The sequence below is a fragment of the Neopsephotus bourkii genome, unplaced genomic scaffold, assembly GCF_033783945.1.
Source record: "Neopsephotus bourkii isolate Nb327-2 ecotype Australia unplaced genomic scaffold, CSIRO-AGI_Nbou_v1 NB_678, whole genome shotgun sequence".
NCBI lineage: Eukaryota > Metazoa > Chordata > Aves > Psittaciformes > Psittacidae > Neopsephotus > Neopsephotus bourkii.
In genome coordinates, this window is record NW_026901177.1 from 1,721,755 (window position 1) to 1,741,057 (window position 19,303).

Consider the following 19,303-nt stretch of genomic DNA (forward strand, 5'->3'; position numbering starts at 1 on the left):
ACCACAATAATTCAAATCTGATATTTTCATCTATGTAAGTGCAGCCACCTTTTGTATTATACACTGAAGTTTTACAGTAAGATATGTCTAAAACATGTATGGACAATCCCAAAGAAGTATTTTAAGCTCATCAGCTCTTAATTGAGGTTTTCAAAGCAGCTTAAGGGATTTAGACAAAACATATTCATTTCTTATTTCCCTTTGTCACCAACACATGGCTAAACTAGGCTGTTCTGAGAATCTCAGTGAGCTGGATGCATATTCATTGCATGTAACAGAACTGTCATTCTTGCTGTCTATAGAAAAAATAAAACTCTCAAGCTTAGGCAAAAAAATTAATTGGCTAGATTCTGCTTGTACCATCATTGACAACTTTACAAACTTGTGTTCTGCAAAACCTCATTTTTTAAATCTGAATAGAACACTTCAGAAAAGCGTATTTAGCTGAAACAAGAGCTGTGATGACACACATGCTGGTTTCAGGAATAAGAGATCTATTTTGTATAGCTCTAGTACTGGAACGTGCTTAATGCTGGATTGTTCTGGTCAATCAAAAGCATCATAAAGTTTTCTGTAGTTTCATAGTAAGACTTGCAAGCTCAGAGCCACAAAATTGTAGCATCCAGCAAGTTCCAGACACTAGTTGTTTTCTGTACTACTGAATATAGATAAATATAGGTGGGACAGCAATTTGCAATGAAACTGAAGCAGCTGCTGGTTTTAGCAGAGGGTAAGTTTAAGGTTTCAGATGGGGAAAGGAGAAAAACTGGATCCAATATGATGTAGGTGTTGGTTTCAGGATTTAGCCAGGCCTGCTGTGCCAGTTTACAATGTCAGAATTTTGCACGTATAGGCTATTATCAGCATTTTTCCTACGTGACATCATCTTTGCTAAGCGTTGAAAAACATGACGAGGCATATTACTAAAATTCCATTTAATTATGTCTGTAACCTCAACATCCCTCTCGTTCTGCAATGCCAAACTTTTCCAGCGCTGCAGGGAGCAGCCAGCAGCCCTCTTCCAGCTGCAGCAGCGATGAGGAAGGGCTGGGAACAGGGCACAGCTGGCACCAGGTTTGGAGACAAACCATTCCGTGGGATGCACCCGACCCCTCTCTTTCCACGAGAGGAGGCAAAACTCCAGGAGGCCTCGTGTGCCCGATCCAGGTTTTGCTGTGCCCTGGCTCTGGGACACTCAGGTTTTTCTGTTCTTCTGACTACTATTTATTTATTTATTCGTTTTAAATTGCTGCAGCGGAAGCCGCCAGCCCGTGCGGGTTGGCTGAGCCAGGGGACCGCGGCTCTCTCGGGACCCCGGCAGGGCTCCGCCCGGTGGCCGCGGGGCTCCGCGCGTTCCCTGGATACTGCGCGCTCCCTCTGCGGAGGGAGGGAGGGAGGAAGGGAAGGAGGAGAGAAAAAAGAGGGAGGAGAGAAAGGAGGGGGAAGGGAAGGAAGAGAGAGGAAACGGAGAGAGGGAGGGAGCCTGGGGCTGTCTCCGGAGGCGGGGGGGAGCCGCGGGCCAGGGCCGGCAGGCCGGTCCGGCTGGCAGCGGGACAAGGTGAGGCCCGCCAGCGGGCGGCCCCGCTCCGCTCCGCCCCGCGGCGCTCCCCACCCGGCAGCCCCGCCGCCGCCGCCGCCCGGCTCCGGCCCGCCTCCCCTCAGCACCCCGCGAGGAACAGCTCCTTTGCAGTTTGCAGCACCGCATTAAACAGGGAGAGCGAGGGAGAGAGGAGGGAAGGAAGCAGCCCGCAGCGCTGGGTTACGGAAAGCGGTAAAGGCGCTTCCAGGACAAACTGAATAATTTGCAAAAAATAGATCCTTCATCAGGGTTAGGCGCTTTTTTGGTTTTGGTTGTTTTGTGTTTTTTTTTTTTTTTTCCTTTCCTTTAGCCGTGCAAATAGAAGTGCCCCTGCCCCAGCGTACAGCCAACCTGTCGGCCTGAGGGGCACCTGAGCCAGCCGAAGCAGAATGTACCAGGGACACATGCAGGTAAGAGACTGCAAGAGGGTGGAGAGGTGAAGCCCGCTGAAACGAGATTCTGTGAAGTTTCTGTGGGTTGAGCAGAGGGGAGATGCCACCCCGGCACCGTGCAACAAGTGAGCTGGTGCAGTATGAAGATGGCACTCCAACTCGGGGCAGAAGGGAAGAGTATGCCTAGGGCTAGCTCTGCTCAAGGGGGCGGAGGGAAAAGGGGTTCTATCAACTTTGTAACTGGTAAAGTTTTGTGTATATGTATACGTTTGTTATGCCTGCTTGTTCAAACAGATTCAAGGGAGCATTCCAGGGCAAACAGTGTTATGGCATGTTTTAAGTGACATATGTCTCCTACCATCCTCTTGATGCATCTCTTCCTGTATGTCAAGTGAAGGGCAAACAATAAGGGATAAAACAGAGCACTTGCTTTGCAAAATCTGCAAAGATTTCATGCCACACTAAAGCCATTGATTTGCACAGTGTGGCGTGTTTAAAGGTGATGGATTTCTGTTCTTCCCTCCCAACATGGGATGAGGATCGATTTTGCTGAGCCCTGGAATGACTTTGTAGAATTAATTAAAACACATTTCTGACTGACTTCAACATTTTATACCAAAATCTTGTCTCATGATCCTACTGATCTGTATCACTGTAACAGAAAATGCCTCTCCCTGATAAAAACATAGTAGTGGCTTGGACGTGATGACTTTAACCTTGAGTCCCACTCTCCTTCACATAGCTCTTTGGAAAGCCAAGTCTGTTTTGAAGGGGGAGGAAATGCCAAACTGAAGTAAAGGTTTACACTAGTCTCCCAAATTCATTCCTCTGCTCTCGAACCCAGTCTGGCTTTGTGTTCATTACCAGGAATGATCAAATGCTTTTATCATGTACAGTGGCAGCCTCACATGTAGCGTTGTTAGTCTTAAGGTTGCTTACAGAGAACCTGCGGGTTTAGTAAGTGTAAGCTGACCACTTCTCCTTGGTGTGACTCTGCCCAGTATTGCAATATCTGCTGAATGGTCATCAGGGACATTAAACTTAAGTCAATGTCAAACACAGGGTTGTGTACAATATGTGAGTTAAGTGAGGACTCTGATTCAGCACTCTGCTTTCTAGAACTGAGTGATATGAGTTACTTTTTCATGTTTGTGTTACCTGATCTCAACAATGATAAACAACATGTCATAATACTGCTTGTGGTAGGAAAGCAAACAGGTTTTAACAAGAAATGTAATCAATAGAAGGAGAATATGTATGGCTATATAGTTCTGATTATAAGGTTCAAGAATGCATTGTTTATATGGTAACAGAAACAATCCTATAACTAATGATACTGACTTGGACGTTGCAAATAGGTATTTCTATTGCTAAGAAAACAGAAGTTCTTTGCTATAAGTTATATATTGCAAGGTTTCAACAAACACACAACACTTTTTAGAAGGAATTGTAATTTAATATTGAGCTGTCTGGCAGCACCCTAAATTTTCTGAGTCATTAAAAAGTTGAAATCAAATTTGCAATAGGGAAATCAGGTCAAAACATACAAACACTTTGTGATTGATGTCCTTTAATTCTTTCAAAACATTTTTGTTATTTTTCTAGCCCAAATGTCATCAAATTCTAACCAAATTCTCTTTATAAATTTGATGAATTAAAAATGCTATTCATATTGAGTACACTTCTTTAAAAAAAAACCCACCTGAGTTTATCAACCAAACTTTTTAATATACTTCTGTCCTAACAGGAAGCATTAATGTTCTTCAGCTAACACTTAAAAATAACTAAAGCATTAGGAAAGATTTTCATGTTTACTAGAGCCTTAACTAGAGCCTTTAAGTGAGTGGAACAAAACCAATGCAGAGCTGATTTCTTTGCAGTGAAATAATCCACTGTAATGTTTACTAAATCATTTTGGAACACAAACTATTGATGTTACCATAAAAGTACAGTATCAAACCACACACTAACAAAAATGTAGGCACATATATGCATTATGGGTCCTTTCTTACTATCTCCAAGAGTTCTGGTAAGACATGTATTAACTTGGGGGAAACGGTTTGCAATTACCTGCCAATCTAAAATAAGGTGAACCTTTTTAAGTCAGGCTTTATAAGTCAGGCATCTAAGTACCTGGAGTCCCAAACAAAAATAATCTTGTTTTTAAAGAAACTGAGCACTCATACAGCTCCCACTTCCTTAAGTGAAACTAGAATGTTTAGCTGGGCCCTATCTGGCTACTTAAGCATCTACCTTCACACATTCAAATGTCAAATGATGTTCCAGTAGATAACACCTGACCCTACACTCTTTAAAGCAAAAGCTCTGATGGTTATAGTGATCAAATGTAGAATATGATTTAGAATGCCAGCTGTCATTTCCCTTTTTCCTACTGCTTTGTTCTCAGACATAAAAGTAAAATATGCAGAAATAGTTCCTTAGTCAGATTACTTTAAAAGATGTTTACAGAGCCCATGTTTTACTAAGACCCTGCTGTAACTCAGGTAATTCTTGGAAGACTTCTGTGAGAACATTAACAACCATAACTACATAATAAGCGTAACTATAGAGACTATAGAGAATTTACCTATCTTGAATAGGCAGCAAGCATTATCAGCTTCAGTGGGGAATTTCTGACTAAGCTCAATAAACTCTGCACATGTAGATGAAATACATTTTGCATTTAAGCACCGCTGAAGTCCAGCACCTAAAGTACTTTACTATGTCAGGCTTTACTACCTACATCAGTATGTGTATCTCGATTTTTAGGTTGCAGCACAGATTAGTTGTGATTATTTTTCTTAATCCCAGAAAAAAACTTAATTTATTCAAAAGACCTAGGTTGTGATTTCCCTCTTGCTGTTTTATAAATGAATCGTTACAACATAGAAACACTAGAGAGGTCCCTAAGCTAAAATTCCAAAGACAGTTTCAAAAAAAAAAAAGAAAAGGAAAAAAGAAATGAAAGAACTTACTGGTTCAAAGCACTGTCTTACTGCCTTTACATTTCCACACACCTTTCTACAGAGCTAGCTTTTGTATTATTTATGCACAGCATGCTTTCACATAAAATACTAGGAAAAAGGTGAAGTGGCCTTCCAAAGAGCCAGAAATAGGATGCATGAAAGCACAGTGCCATAGGAGCCTTTTTAAAGCTATTTCACTATCATAATAAGCATAAGCATTTGATTTAACTGTATTTACTAACCAGGTCGGTTGACACAGTAACTGTTTAAAACGTAGCAGGGACTGGCATCGGTTTCAAGGTACGTAGCCACTTCCTGAAGCCTGTGCCTTTAAGGTGAGGCTTCTGCATGAGAAAGAACTTCAGATGAGACGTGCAGACTATTTGCCTACAAATGTACAACTTCAGTTATGTAAGGAGTCCTGTTTAATTCAGTAAACTCAGGCTACAACAGGATAAAACCTGATGGATACAGGAGCACACCCTAGGATTACCCAGATATAGCAAAAAACCTGAGCGTAAATCAGTGTAAATAGGACAGTATGTGCAATCCAATGTGTGCTGGTTTCCATCTTCTTCAAGGAAAGAGTAGCAGACCAGATGGAAGCAAAATATAAGCAGAGTTCATCCCACAGTCACTGTTCTAAAATGTCTATAATTTTAACAACCAACAGTAAGATGCTTTCAGTTTTTTACAGTATATTATATACCTGGTATACAATATACTTTTATGATGGTTCTATAAATGGATGGAGAGTAAATTAAAATCACAGAATGGGATTTTTAGCAGCATTTGGGTTACCAGGAAATTCAAAATAAATGCTTTCAAAACTGTTTGCCTTAATGCGGTATATAGTCAGCTTTCTCCAGCACCAATGCTTGAACAGAAGTGCTTCACCAAATGTTGTCATGGGATTTTACGTATGGCAGTGTTATGTTTCAAGGTGGCTTAATTTAGACAAAGCAGAAATGTTGACCACACATGGCTATCGGAGTTCCCCTGGCACTTTTTCACAAGAACAGACTTGTTAATCATGATGTTTTGGCCAAGTTCCAGGTTGGGTAGTCTCCTAAACTTTTAATTGCATAGGCAATCAACATCATGCCCTTAATTGTTGTGCTGTGTTCTTTATTATTAAAGATAATTTAACATTCCGCTATTGGCATTTCATATTTACATTAAATGATCCATATTAATGATTCATGTTTCAGTGGGATTTTGGTTAAACTCAAACCTATATGATTGTAGTCTGTGTAAAGAAAAATAACTATGTACATATGAAAATTCTGCAAGATGAAACCTCAAGGGCTTCACATGTTGTAGTGGGCCTGAAAAGTGTTGCTAAATATTTTAGAGTTAGAAAAAGCATTTTTGCGTTGAATTCCCAACACTTAAAACACAGCTGACTCACTGGGAGAAGTGAAGCAAAACTGTCTCGAGATCAGCTGTAGATGCATGTCCCATCTTTGCTTATTTGATAACCTATTAAAAATACTTTAATAGTGTTGGTTACACTGCCACCTGAAATAAACAAACCTCAAGCTATTAATCAATTAAAAATAAAAATTAATCTCTCAACTATACATTTTGATGTGAATATGCATTATATGTGAATAAAACATCACAAAGAACATGAACAACAAAACTCAATTCAATGCTAAATTGAATTTTTGCTCAGCTGTTAAGATCAACATAAGCTTGATAATTTTAAGATACAAGATTCTAAAAATCTGGGCACATAGCTGGAATTCTAATTGATTCCTAGTGGTGTCAATGAATGATAAATGCTAGCTGAAATTCCATTACCATAAACTGATTATTTTTCATTATTATAAGCCTTTTCCAAAAGTACCCACAATATGAGGACAGTGCTTACAGTGGTGTGTTTTCCATTTTGTCTTGATATTTACCAGTTATTCACTAGTAGTTTTTCAAGTTTTGAACAGTAGATTATGAACTACTTATAAATGAAATAAGCTAAAAATAATCAGCTCACTTTCATTGAGAGAAGTTCATTCAAAGAAAGTAGGTGACAAAGTGCTTTTGGCTAAGACACATACTAAAACTGTACAAATTATGAGTATTTGTAGAGCTGGTATAAAGAAGCGCTCCTTAAAGCTGCTAGGCAGTTTTACAAGTTTTAGCAGAAAATCTTGCAAAGGCTCAGGAACTCTTGGCACACAGTGTATTTTTGCTGGATACAAATGAAGAGGAGCTCTTACTAACTACATAAGGATCCATCCGTCTATTCTGGAGTTACATTAATTCAAAACACAGAAAAACAACAATGCCTAGCATTGCATTATTTATATAAAAAAGTACAGTATATAGATTTTACAAAAGACGCACTCTTTACTCCAGAAATTATGCTGGTTTGTTTTCTTTTTTTATCTACCACTATTTTCATAATCTATGACAGCATGACACAGTTGCTAGCTTTTTAAACTACACATCTAGCAACCTGGATTTTACCTCAAGCTTCATCTTATGACTCCAGCAAGCCAAGTCACCTTTCCACTCATCCATATTTCCCCACCTACGTTGCCTAATCTGAGCACCTAGCATGTAGGCTAAGCTTGAACAGCAGTTACTTTTTTTTAAAAATCATGTTTTCAAATACCCTATAATGCACCTGCACAGCTACTAAAAACAAGAACTGATGATCATTAGCAAAATACTCAGCTGTATGAAGATTTACCCAGAGAGTCTATTTTGATAGCTTGGTTTATATTTATTTGAAAGTTTAGGCTTACGCATGGTTGAAAACTAATTATTTTGATGGGACCCACTGCTAATATTTCAGAGAGAGAAAAAGGCAGGCCAGCAGTGTCAGAATGGAAGAATGTAGAAGAAGCTGCTATGCAAAGGAAGAGACCAAAATCCTGGAAAAAGTCCACAAGCTAGATCAGGATGAAATACACAATTAGGACAAGATGCATAAAAGGAAAGATGAGATAACCACATCATAGAGAAGTTGAGAGTTTCCTTTAGGAAATGCAATTCCATCAACATTCATCTGTATAATTTCTAATTTATAATAATCTTGTTTATAAGCAAGCTGAATCTCCAGAAAGTGTTTTTATTATTAAAAAAGTGGGGGGTTGATGTGACTTAAACATCAGATCTGTTTAAAATGATCTTGTTTAACTTGCCACACTTTTTGCAATACTTAGAAACAAAAATGGTAAAAATATTAGAATAGCACTTCCAATTAATATAACCAACTTTGTTTTCTTACATACACAGCACAAGAAGTATCTACTGTATCTGCTATTTGTATCCCAGTATGTAAGTTTGCACAACTTCAGAGACAGCTGATACTGCAAAACTGAGAGAAGTAGCTCTCTTCCACATCAGGTGTCATGACAGCGAAGTCAGGAAGTGACTTTCTGTAGTTATGCATTTTCATCATTGTCCAATAGCATTATTACCAAAATGCCTAAAGACTGCATTCAGCAAATTTTTCTACCAGGTTACAATTATTATGAGGAGACATCTCATTGCTTCCTTCTCAGGCTTTTGAAATATTGAGTCACTGGCAGATGAGTTTCACTTCCAATAGTTTTATTTGCATATAAATAATAATTAAATTCTAAAATATCAAGTAATTGAAACTTCTTATACTGAATGAAAAAAATAAAAACCCAGACAATCCAGGTCTTCTCAGATCCCTCTCCCCACAAACAGAAAACACAACCCAAACTTTAACATTAGCCCCTGAATGTGATTTTTACAAAGTCTGCACAACTAGTCATGTGTCTCACCATTAATGCAGTTCCTCCTGAACAGCTTTTTGATTAAACTTCTGTCAGGTTGGTATAATAGGTGTAAGCCCCAACTTTTCTCCCTTCACTTCTCCAAGGCCTATCAACACTTAAGACAGGTTTGCCAGTGTTTCTTCTCTGACTCTATCTATTCATTTTCTCTTCCTTATCCTGGTTCAAAGGCTTTCTTGAGATGCTTTACCTCCTACCACATTTGCACTGCAGTTTTATTTATGGTGTTTACAGAAAACCAGCCATGTCATGACCGTATGCTGTGTGCCGTGGGGTCTGGGTCACCTCTCAGCAGCACTTGGTCACGAGGCAAAAATGTTCCACAGTGAGGTTCACTGCCACAGGTAAAAAGAAACAAGCTCTTGGCTGAGGACTTCACTGCTCACAAACTAAATCTAGATAAGGAGACAACAGGGGACGACCAAGAAAAGGGAAGTAGCTGGCTTTAAAAGAGCAACTTGACTTTTTGCCTACAGCTGCTACAAAGTTTGTAGTGTACAGTAATGTACATGAACTTTCTTTCCTCACACGTTATCCCTTTTGGAAGTCCCTAGGGGAAAATAACCATACTACAGTCCTTGCAAATTGCTCTGTAAAATAACTGTCTCATGTTCATTTGTCTTTAAAACAATCTACTATCTTCTGGTAACTTGCCACTGTTAATTTCATATAAGTTCCTTAAAACACCTCTTGTCCCAGTATGGATGTTGAATATAACTCAAGTTACATACATGCTCATGTATTTGGACAACATTTTTCAATTAACTTACAAAACATCTATGCTTTTAGAATCTGTCAGTATAATAACAAAAGCATATGTGATAAGTACTGTGCAGTGAACTCAGACGAACAATCTTTCTTGATTACATTAAGACTTTGTTTTCTGTTATGAGATGCATAACAAATTCAAATACTCTTATCTACTGACATTTAGATATGACAACTTCAGAATGATTTTGGCATAAGTTTATTTTAGGACCAGTCAGATTTTTCTTTGTATTTTTTTCTTTAGATCAATCATTTGGCTTTACAGACTTGTTTTCCAAAGCTGAAGGGAAAAAAAACCCGAACCCTTTAAAATTTGCCTTACCAACATTAAAGCCAGCTGTATCTTTAGATGAATGAATATAAGTGGAAACTATACTGATGTAAATAAGAGAATAATTGGCTTCCAGGGCTTTTTCACGTTAACCCCTGTCAGCAGTTGGTTTCCAAAGTTATAGTGTAGAGAATACATCATGCCCTGAATGGAGGCAAAAAAGCTGTTACAAATTGCTTTTTTTCTTATTCAGCATTTTCCAACAAGTATGCATATCAAGAAAAAGGTTCAGGAACTCATTCTCACTGCTCTTTAAGTCAACTGAGAGATAATACTTGCCTGCTTAAGGCTACCCTGGAATGTAGGGATCTATTTCTTAGTAACACTAAATATTTAAGTTCATAAAATTTCCTAAGGTCAAGTTTTTTAATATTAATACAGAATAAGCAAAGGGTATAATAAATAGAAGCTCTTTAATATTTTTGAGTACTATGTAAAACTGAGAGAAAACATCACCTTTTGATGCAACAGTAATCTGTTAGAGATTTTTAAAATCCAAGAGAGTATCCCCTAATAGGAAGATCCGAAAAAAATCAGTATCTGGTATTTTTCACAAAAGAACAGATTGATATTATTTATGTAAAGTAGGACAGCTTTAGTATTCACAAATGCCTTGGACACTATTGTCACAGAAATAATGACAGAAATGTCACAAAAGTGATTAATGAAATAATAACAGGTGTAGCTTGACATGTATCTCATCAAATTGACAGGTTATTTCTGCTGTCATTCACTGAAGTTTAACAAGGAAGATAATTTTCCAGTTACAGGCTTCAGATATAGACAGATCTTTCAGCTTTTGCTATTTGTCATCTAACACTCCTTCCAAGAACGAGGACAATTATAAGAAGGCTTTGAAAAAGGAATACAAGGAAGAATGTTAGATAAAAGAAAGGAGGAAAATTATGATGCACAACAGAGAAAAATAAGGCAAAATAATGGAAACTAGGAGGGAAGAAAGTGCTGTTATAGTTCTGTAGAATAGATTTTCTTTCTCTATAAGAAAACATTATTAATATTACCACTGTACTTAATCCAGGTAATGTACATGATCTGTCAAGCTATACAAAACTGGAAGGAATGCACAGGCTTGCCTGAACCTGTGCAACAGAACAAAGAGAACAAAGGAATCTTAATTATTAGAAAACAGCTGCATCCTACTTAGAAATAGTAAAAGAAAACTTATTGCTAGAGCACTCAAAAAAAATTACGTGCTGTTCAGGAAAGATAGAAAACTAAGGGTGTTGATCACATTAGGAACCTGGATACCAAGAAAGTGAGGGAAAATTTTGTAAGACGCTTCACTTCTAAACACTTCAGTTGTTAAAATGTTAATGCTAAGCCAGGAAGACACAAGGAATGAAAATAAAGGCTCCTGAAAGGCAGAAGGAAAAAGTAAAATTTGCCTAAAGTAAAACTTATTTAGATCTTGAAAGTATATTAAAACAACTGTTGAAAGTTTTTTAGTGACATGATTAAGAAGGAGGGAAGCAAACCAAAAGTGGCATTCATATTATGGATAACCTGATTTATGGTGCAAAGGCCAAATGGTTATGAGGACATGAATCCTGCAATTATTACAAATGTGTGAAGCAAAAGCTCATGCAGAGGTGCACTCTATCATCCCTATCCCAAACTGCTCATGAGACTGGAATATGAAACTGAACACTTGAGAACAAATACTTAATAGCCTAGTTATGAATCTGGTCAGGACAATAGAAAATGTGTCAAGATTTGAGATAAGGTGAGAAAAATAGTGAGACAACTAACAGCCCAGGTACCCATGTGACTATCCATAATCTGCAAGGTTTTAGGGGACAAACTTGAAGGAAAATTAAACAACTAAACAGAAAAATGGTAAAAATGCTATTTGAATTTATCAAGAGGAGATAATGTCAGGATAATTTTGCAGCATTTCCTGTTGTCATCATTGGGTTTTTTAGGCAAGGGAGACTGACTTATCTGTATGATCTTTGCTAAGCATTTATTATGGTGCCACAAAAGAAATTATTAGTGAAGCTGGATATAGTAAGGAATAGTAGAAAATCTGTAAAGAGGGCAAGAAACTTAGCATGGGGAAATGAACATTAAAGTAAGGACTGAGGATAGTTTAATAGGGAAGATCTCTCTGGAAGACTCTTGTTACTGATGTCAGATGTTTTATCCATAAACATATTAGAAACAGGAGTATGTTGATGTGCTTGGAAATACCATCAGTATTGGGAAACATCATCAGTACTGATGAATTTAAAGTTACTATACAGAGGGAACTGTGCAAACTTCAATGTTACAAATGCAATGAAATTTAACAGTGCAACAACTGCTGTTAAACATCAGTAACAAAAAATGTCAACCCTAAGATGTAAACTATCGTTTAGAAATTATCAAGAAGACTTGCACATACAGATGACTATAAGCCATCAATATGATATATCCATAAAAAAAAAAAAAAAGACGGATGCAGGTCTAGCTTTGGAAGAGTTTTTTCAGAATAGTCAGGAAAATATCGATGCCAGTTTACAGTGCCACTAGCAAATTTTCAATTGAGAATCTCATGCAGATCTGGTCAAGAAGAGAGGCATGGAAACAGGTCCAAAGAAGGATGATCAAGGAGAATGGAAAGTCTCTTGTACAGAATATTTTGGCTTATTTTGTTGAGCAAAGTGACAACTCAGCAGGAGCATAATCACAGTATGTAAATGCATCAGGGAGATAAACACCAGATATGGAAAAACCTAAATTAGCTAAGGACAAAACTGGCACGGGAACAAATGGATATTAACTGGCTGTGAATAAATTTAGGTTGGAAATTAGAAGAAGGTTTCTGATCATTTAAACAATCAAGATTTCCAATAGCCTTCCAACTGGAATAGTGGAGGGAAAAAACTAATTACTTTAAAGATAAAACACAATCAATTTCTGAAAGACTTTCTATGACATGCTGCCTGTGTGAGCAGAAGACTGAGCCTCAATAACCCAGCAACCCCTTTTGTCTTCTGAAATGTATCTGACTAAGCAGAAACAACCTGACTCCTTTTCAGTAAGACCAAAATCCTCAACTTCAAGAAGTCAAAAATCTTCTTATTATGGCTGTGGAGGGCTTGATTGTCTTCACAGCTTCAGTAACCTCCTGCTAAGACAGACAGACATGTAGTGGCAAAACAGTCTCACTTCTCCTCCCATTGCCTATTCCTTTTGACTACTCCTATTACTGAGCTTTACACTTAGAATACTCTGCCAGCTTCCTTATAGAGTCTCCCACTCATCTGAACGGACAGTTTTGCTACACACAAAACCTTAGTAATCAGAGGAAATATATTTCCCCCCTACAACTAAAAATGGTTCTTGATAGATATACTGAAGCTTTTCCCCATCTTGTATTCATATGCCTACAACCAGGCACTGAGAGTTTGAAATCACCAGCTGTGTTAACATTGTGTAACAGTAAGCTTAAATTCAGTTTAATAAAAGCCAAAGTGTGTGTGCATGAGGATCTGAACTAGAATGCATCAGAATAGTGATATTTTCCCTGACCTCAAGCAGAGCCAGGATATAGATTTTTCCCCATATTACCACCAGCTCACTTTTCTCTCCTGAGCTCCAAAAATAAATGCAATAGTCATTATTTAGATCATATGCTCTTAAATAAGAGAACTCAGTGCGCTGGTTTGCAGTCCTGAACTCAACAACTGGACTGTTGACTTAGAAGGGATCATAAAACCCTTATAGTCAGTCACTTCTAGTAAACCCAGAAACTTATTTCTGGGTTAATTCAGGCTTATAAAACTACTTCAGGATCTCATTGCAGGGGTTCCTGTCCCATCTCGGATCATGATGGCTGTGATTTGCATCCCTTAATGTATCAGGCAGACAGATGTCCATAAACACTCCATCAAAACTTGATTACATCATTACAGCCTTGCAGCTAGCAAGTTGCTAGCAGTTGCTGCACTGCAGTTTAGTGAGCATCATGCTGCTACTTATATTTCAGAATTTTAGGAGTCACACAGCAAGGAGTTTCCAAATAGGTGAGATCACTGGATAATGGCCAGACCAAGATATGCAAAAGCATATTAATACATTTACTGCACAAGGAAATAAGATGGTCTTTTGACGAGTTAAGTACTTTTTCCTGCCAGCACACAAAAATGAATGCTTATTTCCAAAGGGGAAAAACAAAAAGAAAAAGTAATTTTATGTGAACTTACAGTGTTTACTATTCCTTGCACACACACTTGACACTTGCTGAAGTTCTATCCTGTATAAGTGTCATTTACAGAATTAGGGACAAGGATTGTTATTGAAGTGGCCAACCAAACATGATAGGCACAGACTAGAAAGACTACATCTGTCAAGACAAAGTTTGTCAGATGGCTAAAATATATATACAGAGTGTGCCCACACTGTTGGCTGAAGAATTGCAAATAGAAACATAGGAATAGTCATGTTTTACTGACTTTTGTAGGGTTGTATTCACAAGGAAATAGCATGTTTGGCTTACAATAATAAACGATTGACACTTTTCTTCAGCTACAATGAGTTGAAGGGCTGCATGGTGCTTTTGATGTACCACTGCTGACAGTCATTCTTTGATTTCTAAACTTTCTTGCTAAATTATCAGTTCTAAAAATTTAAATCATATCTAGCATTTCAGCAAAGTGGTTTCTTTAACTGCATGATCTTTTGGACAGTGATCAGCAAGGAGTGCAAAAGAAACACATTTACACTCGCACTACACTTAGCACTATTTTGTTGGGGTTCACTATGACATATAACACATTCTGTTTATGTTTTATTTTGAAATCACTGAGGTGATGGCTGGACAATCATTCCTATTTCAACTAACAGTTATATACATACCTCTCAAAGACCTGCTAATACTACACAGAATACTCTAAGTCAGCTAAGTCAGACACAATTATGCACCTATATTTTTTCATGGGTTTTTTTTATTCTCTATAACTGTCACTTCTTGAGAAGAAATAGAATTACTGCTTGAGAGTTCATCAACACTTGTCATTTCTTTCTCTTCAAATTATTGTTTCCATAAAGAACAAAATAAATATATTGCAAACATTAAACATGTTCTGCTCTAACTTATATTTAGAGGTTCTCACTAAATACAGGAGAAGCAGTTAATTAGTGTACCTGGTTACAATTTGGTTCCCTCCAGTTTTAGTTTTTGGCAGTCCATCAGAATTTGGGTTTATGGGCAGTAAAATAATTTCTGAAATTTCTGACATATGAGAAGCATAATTTTAAAGCAGGAATTTCATTGCAGATTTCTATCTTATGTCACCTTCTTATTAACGCTTATTTCTGGCAAAGGACCATGGCACCATGTACTCATGCAGGCAAGATTCATTTAAAAAGATGCTACTCTATGTTCAAAGAAGGATTTATTTTTATTTTTTTTTAATTTTTTTATTTCATCCATTTTCCCAGCAAAGGTGAGATTCTCCAAGTGTGCACGTGCCAGATCTAAGTCCTTCACCGGAACTGCAGAGGAGCTTATATGCTGGTTACAAATCTCTTACACTGGACCAACCCCAAATGCATCGTATTTTCATTTAAATTGAATTTCCATAACTTTCTGGATCCACATGCATAAAATGAAGTAGCCTCCAGTGGTTATGGAAGTCGTACAGAGGGATCTGCAGTTAAGTTCCTGCTTTGCTGTTGCCACAGATTTTCTGTATGAACTTGGACAAGGCACTTACTGTCCATGCGACTCTGTTCTCCATCAGTAAGACAGGAATAAAAGCACTTTTATCTTCACAGGGTGTTACCCAGATGTATCAAATCCTATAGAAGCACACATTCATGCACTTATAGAGACCACTTGTGTGTAATTCCTAAGCAGAATTTTTATTCTTCTAAAAATGAAAAGTCATCTTAGATTTGAATCCAGGCTTACGTTTATTTTATTTTATTCCAAGCTTTTTGATAGATTTCACACAGAAATCTTAGCATAACAACATGCTACATGATTCGGTGCCCTTCACATAACCAAATTGGTAAGGGAGTTGGAGGTACATACAGATAATGGAATCCTGAATACAAGAGGGCTTTCTTCAAAACACGGAAACACAACCAAGTCAATTTAACTCTTCCTTCTGGGCTATTGCTGGTAAGTCATGGATGGAACAATGATTCACATAAGAGAAGCAGATAGGCACTACAATTACAGAGAACCATAAACAGATAGGAAAACCAAAAATAACAAAGGAACTCTGAAGCACAGTCCAGTCAGGAACATCCTGCTCAATAACAGTGCACAGAACTAGGCACAAAATTCACACCATGGAAGTGGGGCAGGACAGCACAGTCAAACCCCCAGTCACTAGGGGTGATGAGGAAGAAAGTCTCATTCTGAGCCAGGTTCAGTGTTTTAAGAGTGGAACTGATAGAACATGTACTTTGGGAGATAGTGCAGCAACAACCTATGATTTTATCCATTGGTTCTATGAAACTAGAATGCAATTTTAGCACCACAATGTCCTAGTGTAATTCCAGCTATGTCTGGCTAATCAACTGTAATGCAACTCATTCAATGCATTATTTCATAACTGTTGTATACTCAACATACGTAAAAAAAGGTAATATGACAAACACAGTTAAATGGAGTAACACTGTGAACCCAGTCTTAATTTCCACCGCACTTGGGCACACTAGCAAATTATACAGTTTTCAGGAACAAGCTTACAACATTACTTACCTTGGTTAGGAAGTCTTGTTTACCTGTCACTTACAGCAAAAGATTATATAGTTTCTCAATTTTTCACATGTAATGCAGAAAAATAACAAGTGCACCTAACTCTTTTCTGATGATTTGGTTTTAGAGTGGCTTCTAAGGCTGGTAACGCATAATATGATAATTATAAGAGGATAAGGAACAGACTGGCGTTGAGCTATGGCATGCAAAAAAAAAAAAAAAAAAACACAACTAGCTACCGTACCAATACATTTTCGAAGTGGCTTTTCAGAATAAAAAGCTGTGAAAAGGTATGAAGTAAAAGAGTTTATTCAAAACTGAGAACCTGTTTGAATAATTCTGAGAGAAGGGCCACAGAACTGGTGTACTCTCAGAAACAACAGAGCACACCACTTGGAGCATGGGGGGGTGCCTAACACAGTAATTAGCATGCATATCAAGCTGAAATTTTGAAGAACATCATGAGATAACATCTCAAAGACTGATGCCTAAAAGATAAAGGCCTCAGAAAGAGGCATTTTCTAGACAATTAAGATATTTTAGTATCTGATAACTAAATTCATATGAAACACTTTAGTGAACACTGGACTGGAGCACATCCTTGGCCATGTGATTCTTAGTGTAGTTACAGTGTTAAAAAGCAGCTATGAGGGTGGGTCAACCAGTTAAGATAGCTGAGACACATGGTTTCTGCCATTACAGCCCTTCTACAAGAGAAGGAATATGCCAAAAGTGTGCTAAATATCACTGTGGTCACCAGCTGCTTTAACATTATGTCTCTACAGAGAGACTGCAACTTGATAACTGGTATAAATCTCAGTCTGCCCCATGGGTACATACATTCAGTTCCACCCTCTTCTCTTAAGCTATGCTAGGAAGACGGCTTCGACAAAACCTGCTAGTTAGGGCTATAGCTTTAATTTCTCAGTTTTGAATACAGTTCTGTTATTAGACTAAATGAGCTGTAGGCTACCACTTGTAGAATCCCAGACCAGCTCTCCAGGGAAGATCACCAGCCTCTCAAAAAAGTTAATAAGGAATGATAAGACACTTAGACCTCAATTCCTTAGGGATTCTTGTTTAGGAAGGGGAGGGAGTCCTGAGTCCTATTCCTTCCCTACCCTGCTCCACCTTTAGAGTTGCTGCTACTATTAATGATCATATCAGAAAAAAGATCATCTAGTTCCAAACCCACCTGCCATGGGCAGGGATACCTCACACTACGCCATGTCGCCCAAGGCTCTGTCCAGCTTGGCCTTAAACACTGCCAGGGATGGAGTATTTATCACTTCTTTGGGCAACCTGTGTCAGTGCCTCATCACGCTCACAGTAAAGAGCTTCTTCCTTATATCTAACCTGAACTTCTGCTGTTTAAGTTTGAACCCGTTACCCCTTGTCCTGTCACTACAATCCCTGATAAAGAGTCCCTCCCCAGCATCCCTACAGGCCCCCTTCAGATACTGGAAGGCTGCTATGAGGTCTCCGTGCAGCCTTCTCTTCTCCAGGCTGAACAGCCCCAACTTTCTCAGCCTGTCTTCATACTGCAGTCCCCTGATCATCCTCATGGCCCTCCTCTGGACTTGTTTCAACAGTTCCATGTCCTTTTTATGTTGAGGACACCAGAACTGCATACAGTACTCCAGGTGAGGTCTCACGAGAGCAGAGTAGAGGGGCAGTATCACTTCCTTCAATCTGTTGGTCATGCTTCTCTTGATGCAGCCCAGGATATGCTTGGCTTTCTGGGCTGGGAGCACACGCTGCCGGCTCATGTTCATTTTCTCATCAACCAACACCCCCAAGTCCTTCTCAGCAGGGCTGCTCTGAATCTTTTCTCTGCCCAACTTGTAGCTGTGCCTGGGATTGCCAGTTGCTGAGCTACGCCCCCTCTGACATCTACAAGGACATACAGATGTCATTAGAAGAGAACCTGGTGCAAGATATCAGAAATAACAGCTAAATGTAATAGATTAATATTTAAAAGTTATTTAGCAATAAAAGAAAAATTTCTTTTTCACTAAATGCTGAAATACAGAACATGCTTTAAAAAAAAGTCCTGAAACCATTAAACCCAATCATTAAGACAAAGCTACAGAGCAGTTTTTTCAGAAATAAAAAAGAAAGAACAGAGGGCACTGTTGCTGGCTAGGTATTTGTTAATTTTTCATGTGAATTTATTGCATATGTGATTGAATTAGTAGCCCTGACAGGAACCCATGCACAGTAAAAGCTTCCTGATACTGACACAGCACTGCTCAAGCTGTACAGTCCTGACCATTAGCAATACTGCTATTGAAGCCCTAAGCCTTTCTGTCAAGCAGAGTCTGCAGAGCACACTGGAACTGGACTGAGCAAGGTGTCCATAACAAAGACTAGGATGAGACCACTCCAATTTTTTATATTAATGACCTTATTTGGACTCTGATGCCAGGCTCCAGGGAGGAAAGTCCAGTGCAAGCTAATATCATGCTACCAAAATACTGCAAGGTAAGTTTGGGGGAAAAATGTTAAGAGGATTTTGTGGTAAAGAGACTAAATGCAAAACGGGATCAGAAATAGGTAGCTTGCGGAAGAGATGATAAGGCACAGAAATCAGAATGATTTCACACCTTGAGTGGGAAAAGAGTATTGTTTTCAGACAGAGGCTGAGCAGTGAAATCTAGATCTTCTATCACAGAGCAATAGGTTGCTTCTTAACAGGGAAGCTTTGACAGCAAATTAGGAGAATGCAAATTGCGTATCTCATAACTTAAACATGCAAGTCTATTGCCAGACATTG

General features: G+C 38.4%; 1 protein-coding gene across 10 annotated transcripts in view; it reads left to right on the forward strand.

Annotated features, from left to right (window-relative positions):
* Positions 1-1,482: 1,482 nt before the first annotated feature.
* PEX5L (peroxisomal biogenesis factor 5 like) overlaps positions 1,483-19,303 on the forward strand; it is a 111,539-nt gene continuing 93,718 nt past the window's right edge. For 5 of the 10 annotated variants that reach the window (XM_061353511.1, XM_061353513.1, XM_061353515.1 and 2 more), the window contains exon 1: positions 1,850-1,989. In XM_061353511.1, the coding sequence (XP_061209495.1) occupies positions 1,969-1,989 (21 nt within the window). In that variant the 5' untranslated portion in view covers positions 1,850-1,968. Of the gene's footprint in view, positions 1,772-1,849; positions 1,990-19,303 lie in introns of those variants that run through there. The other 5 variants (XM_061353510.1, XM_061353516.1, XM_061353514.1 and 2 more) reach the window with 2 other exon arrangements.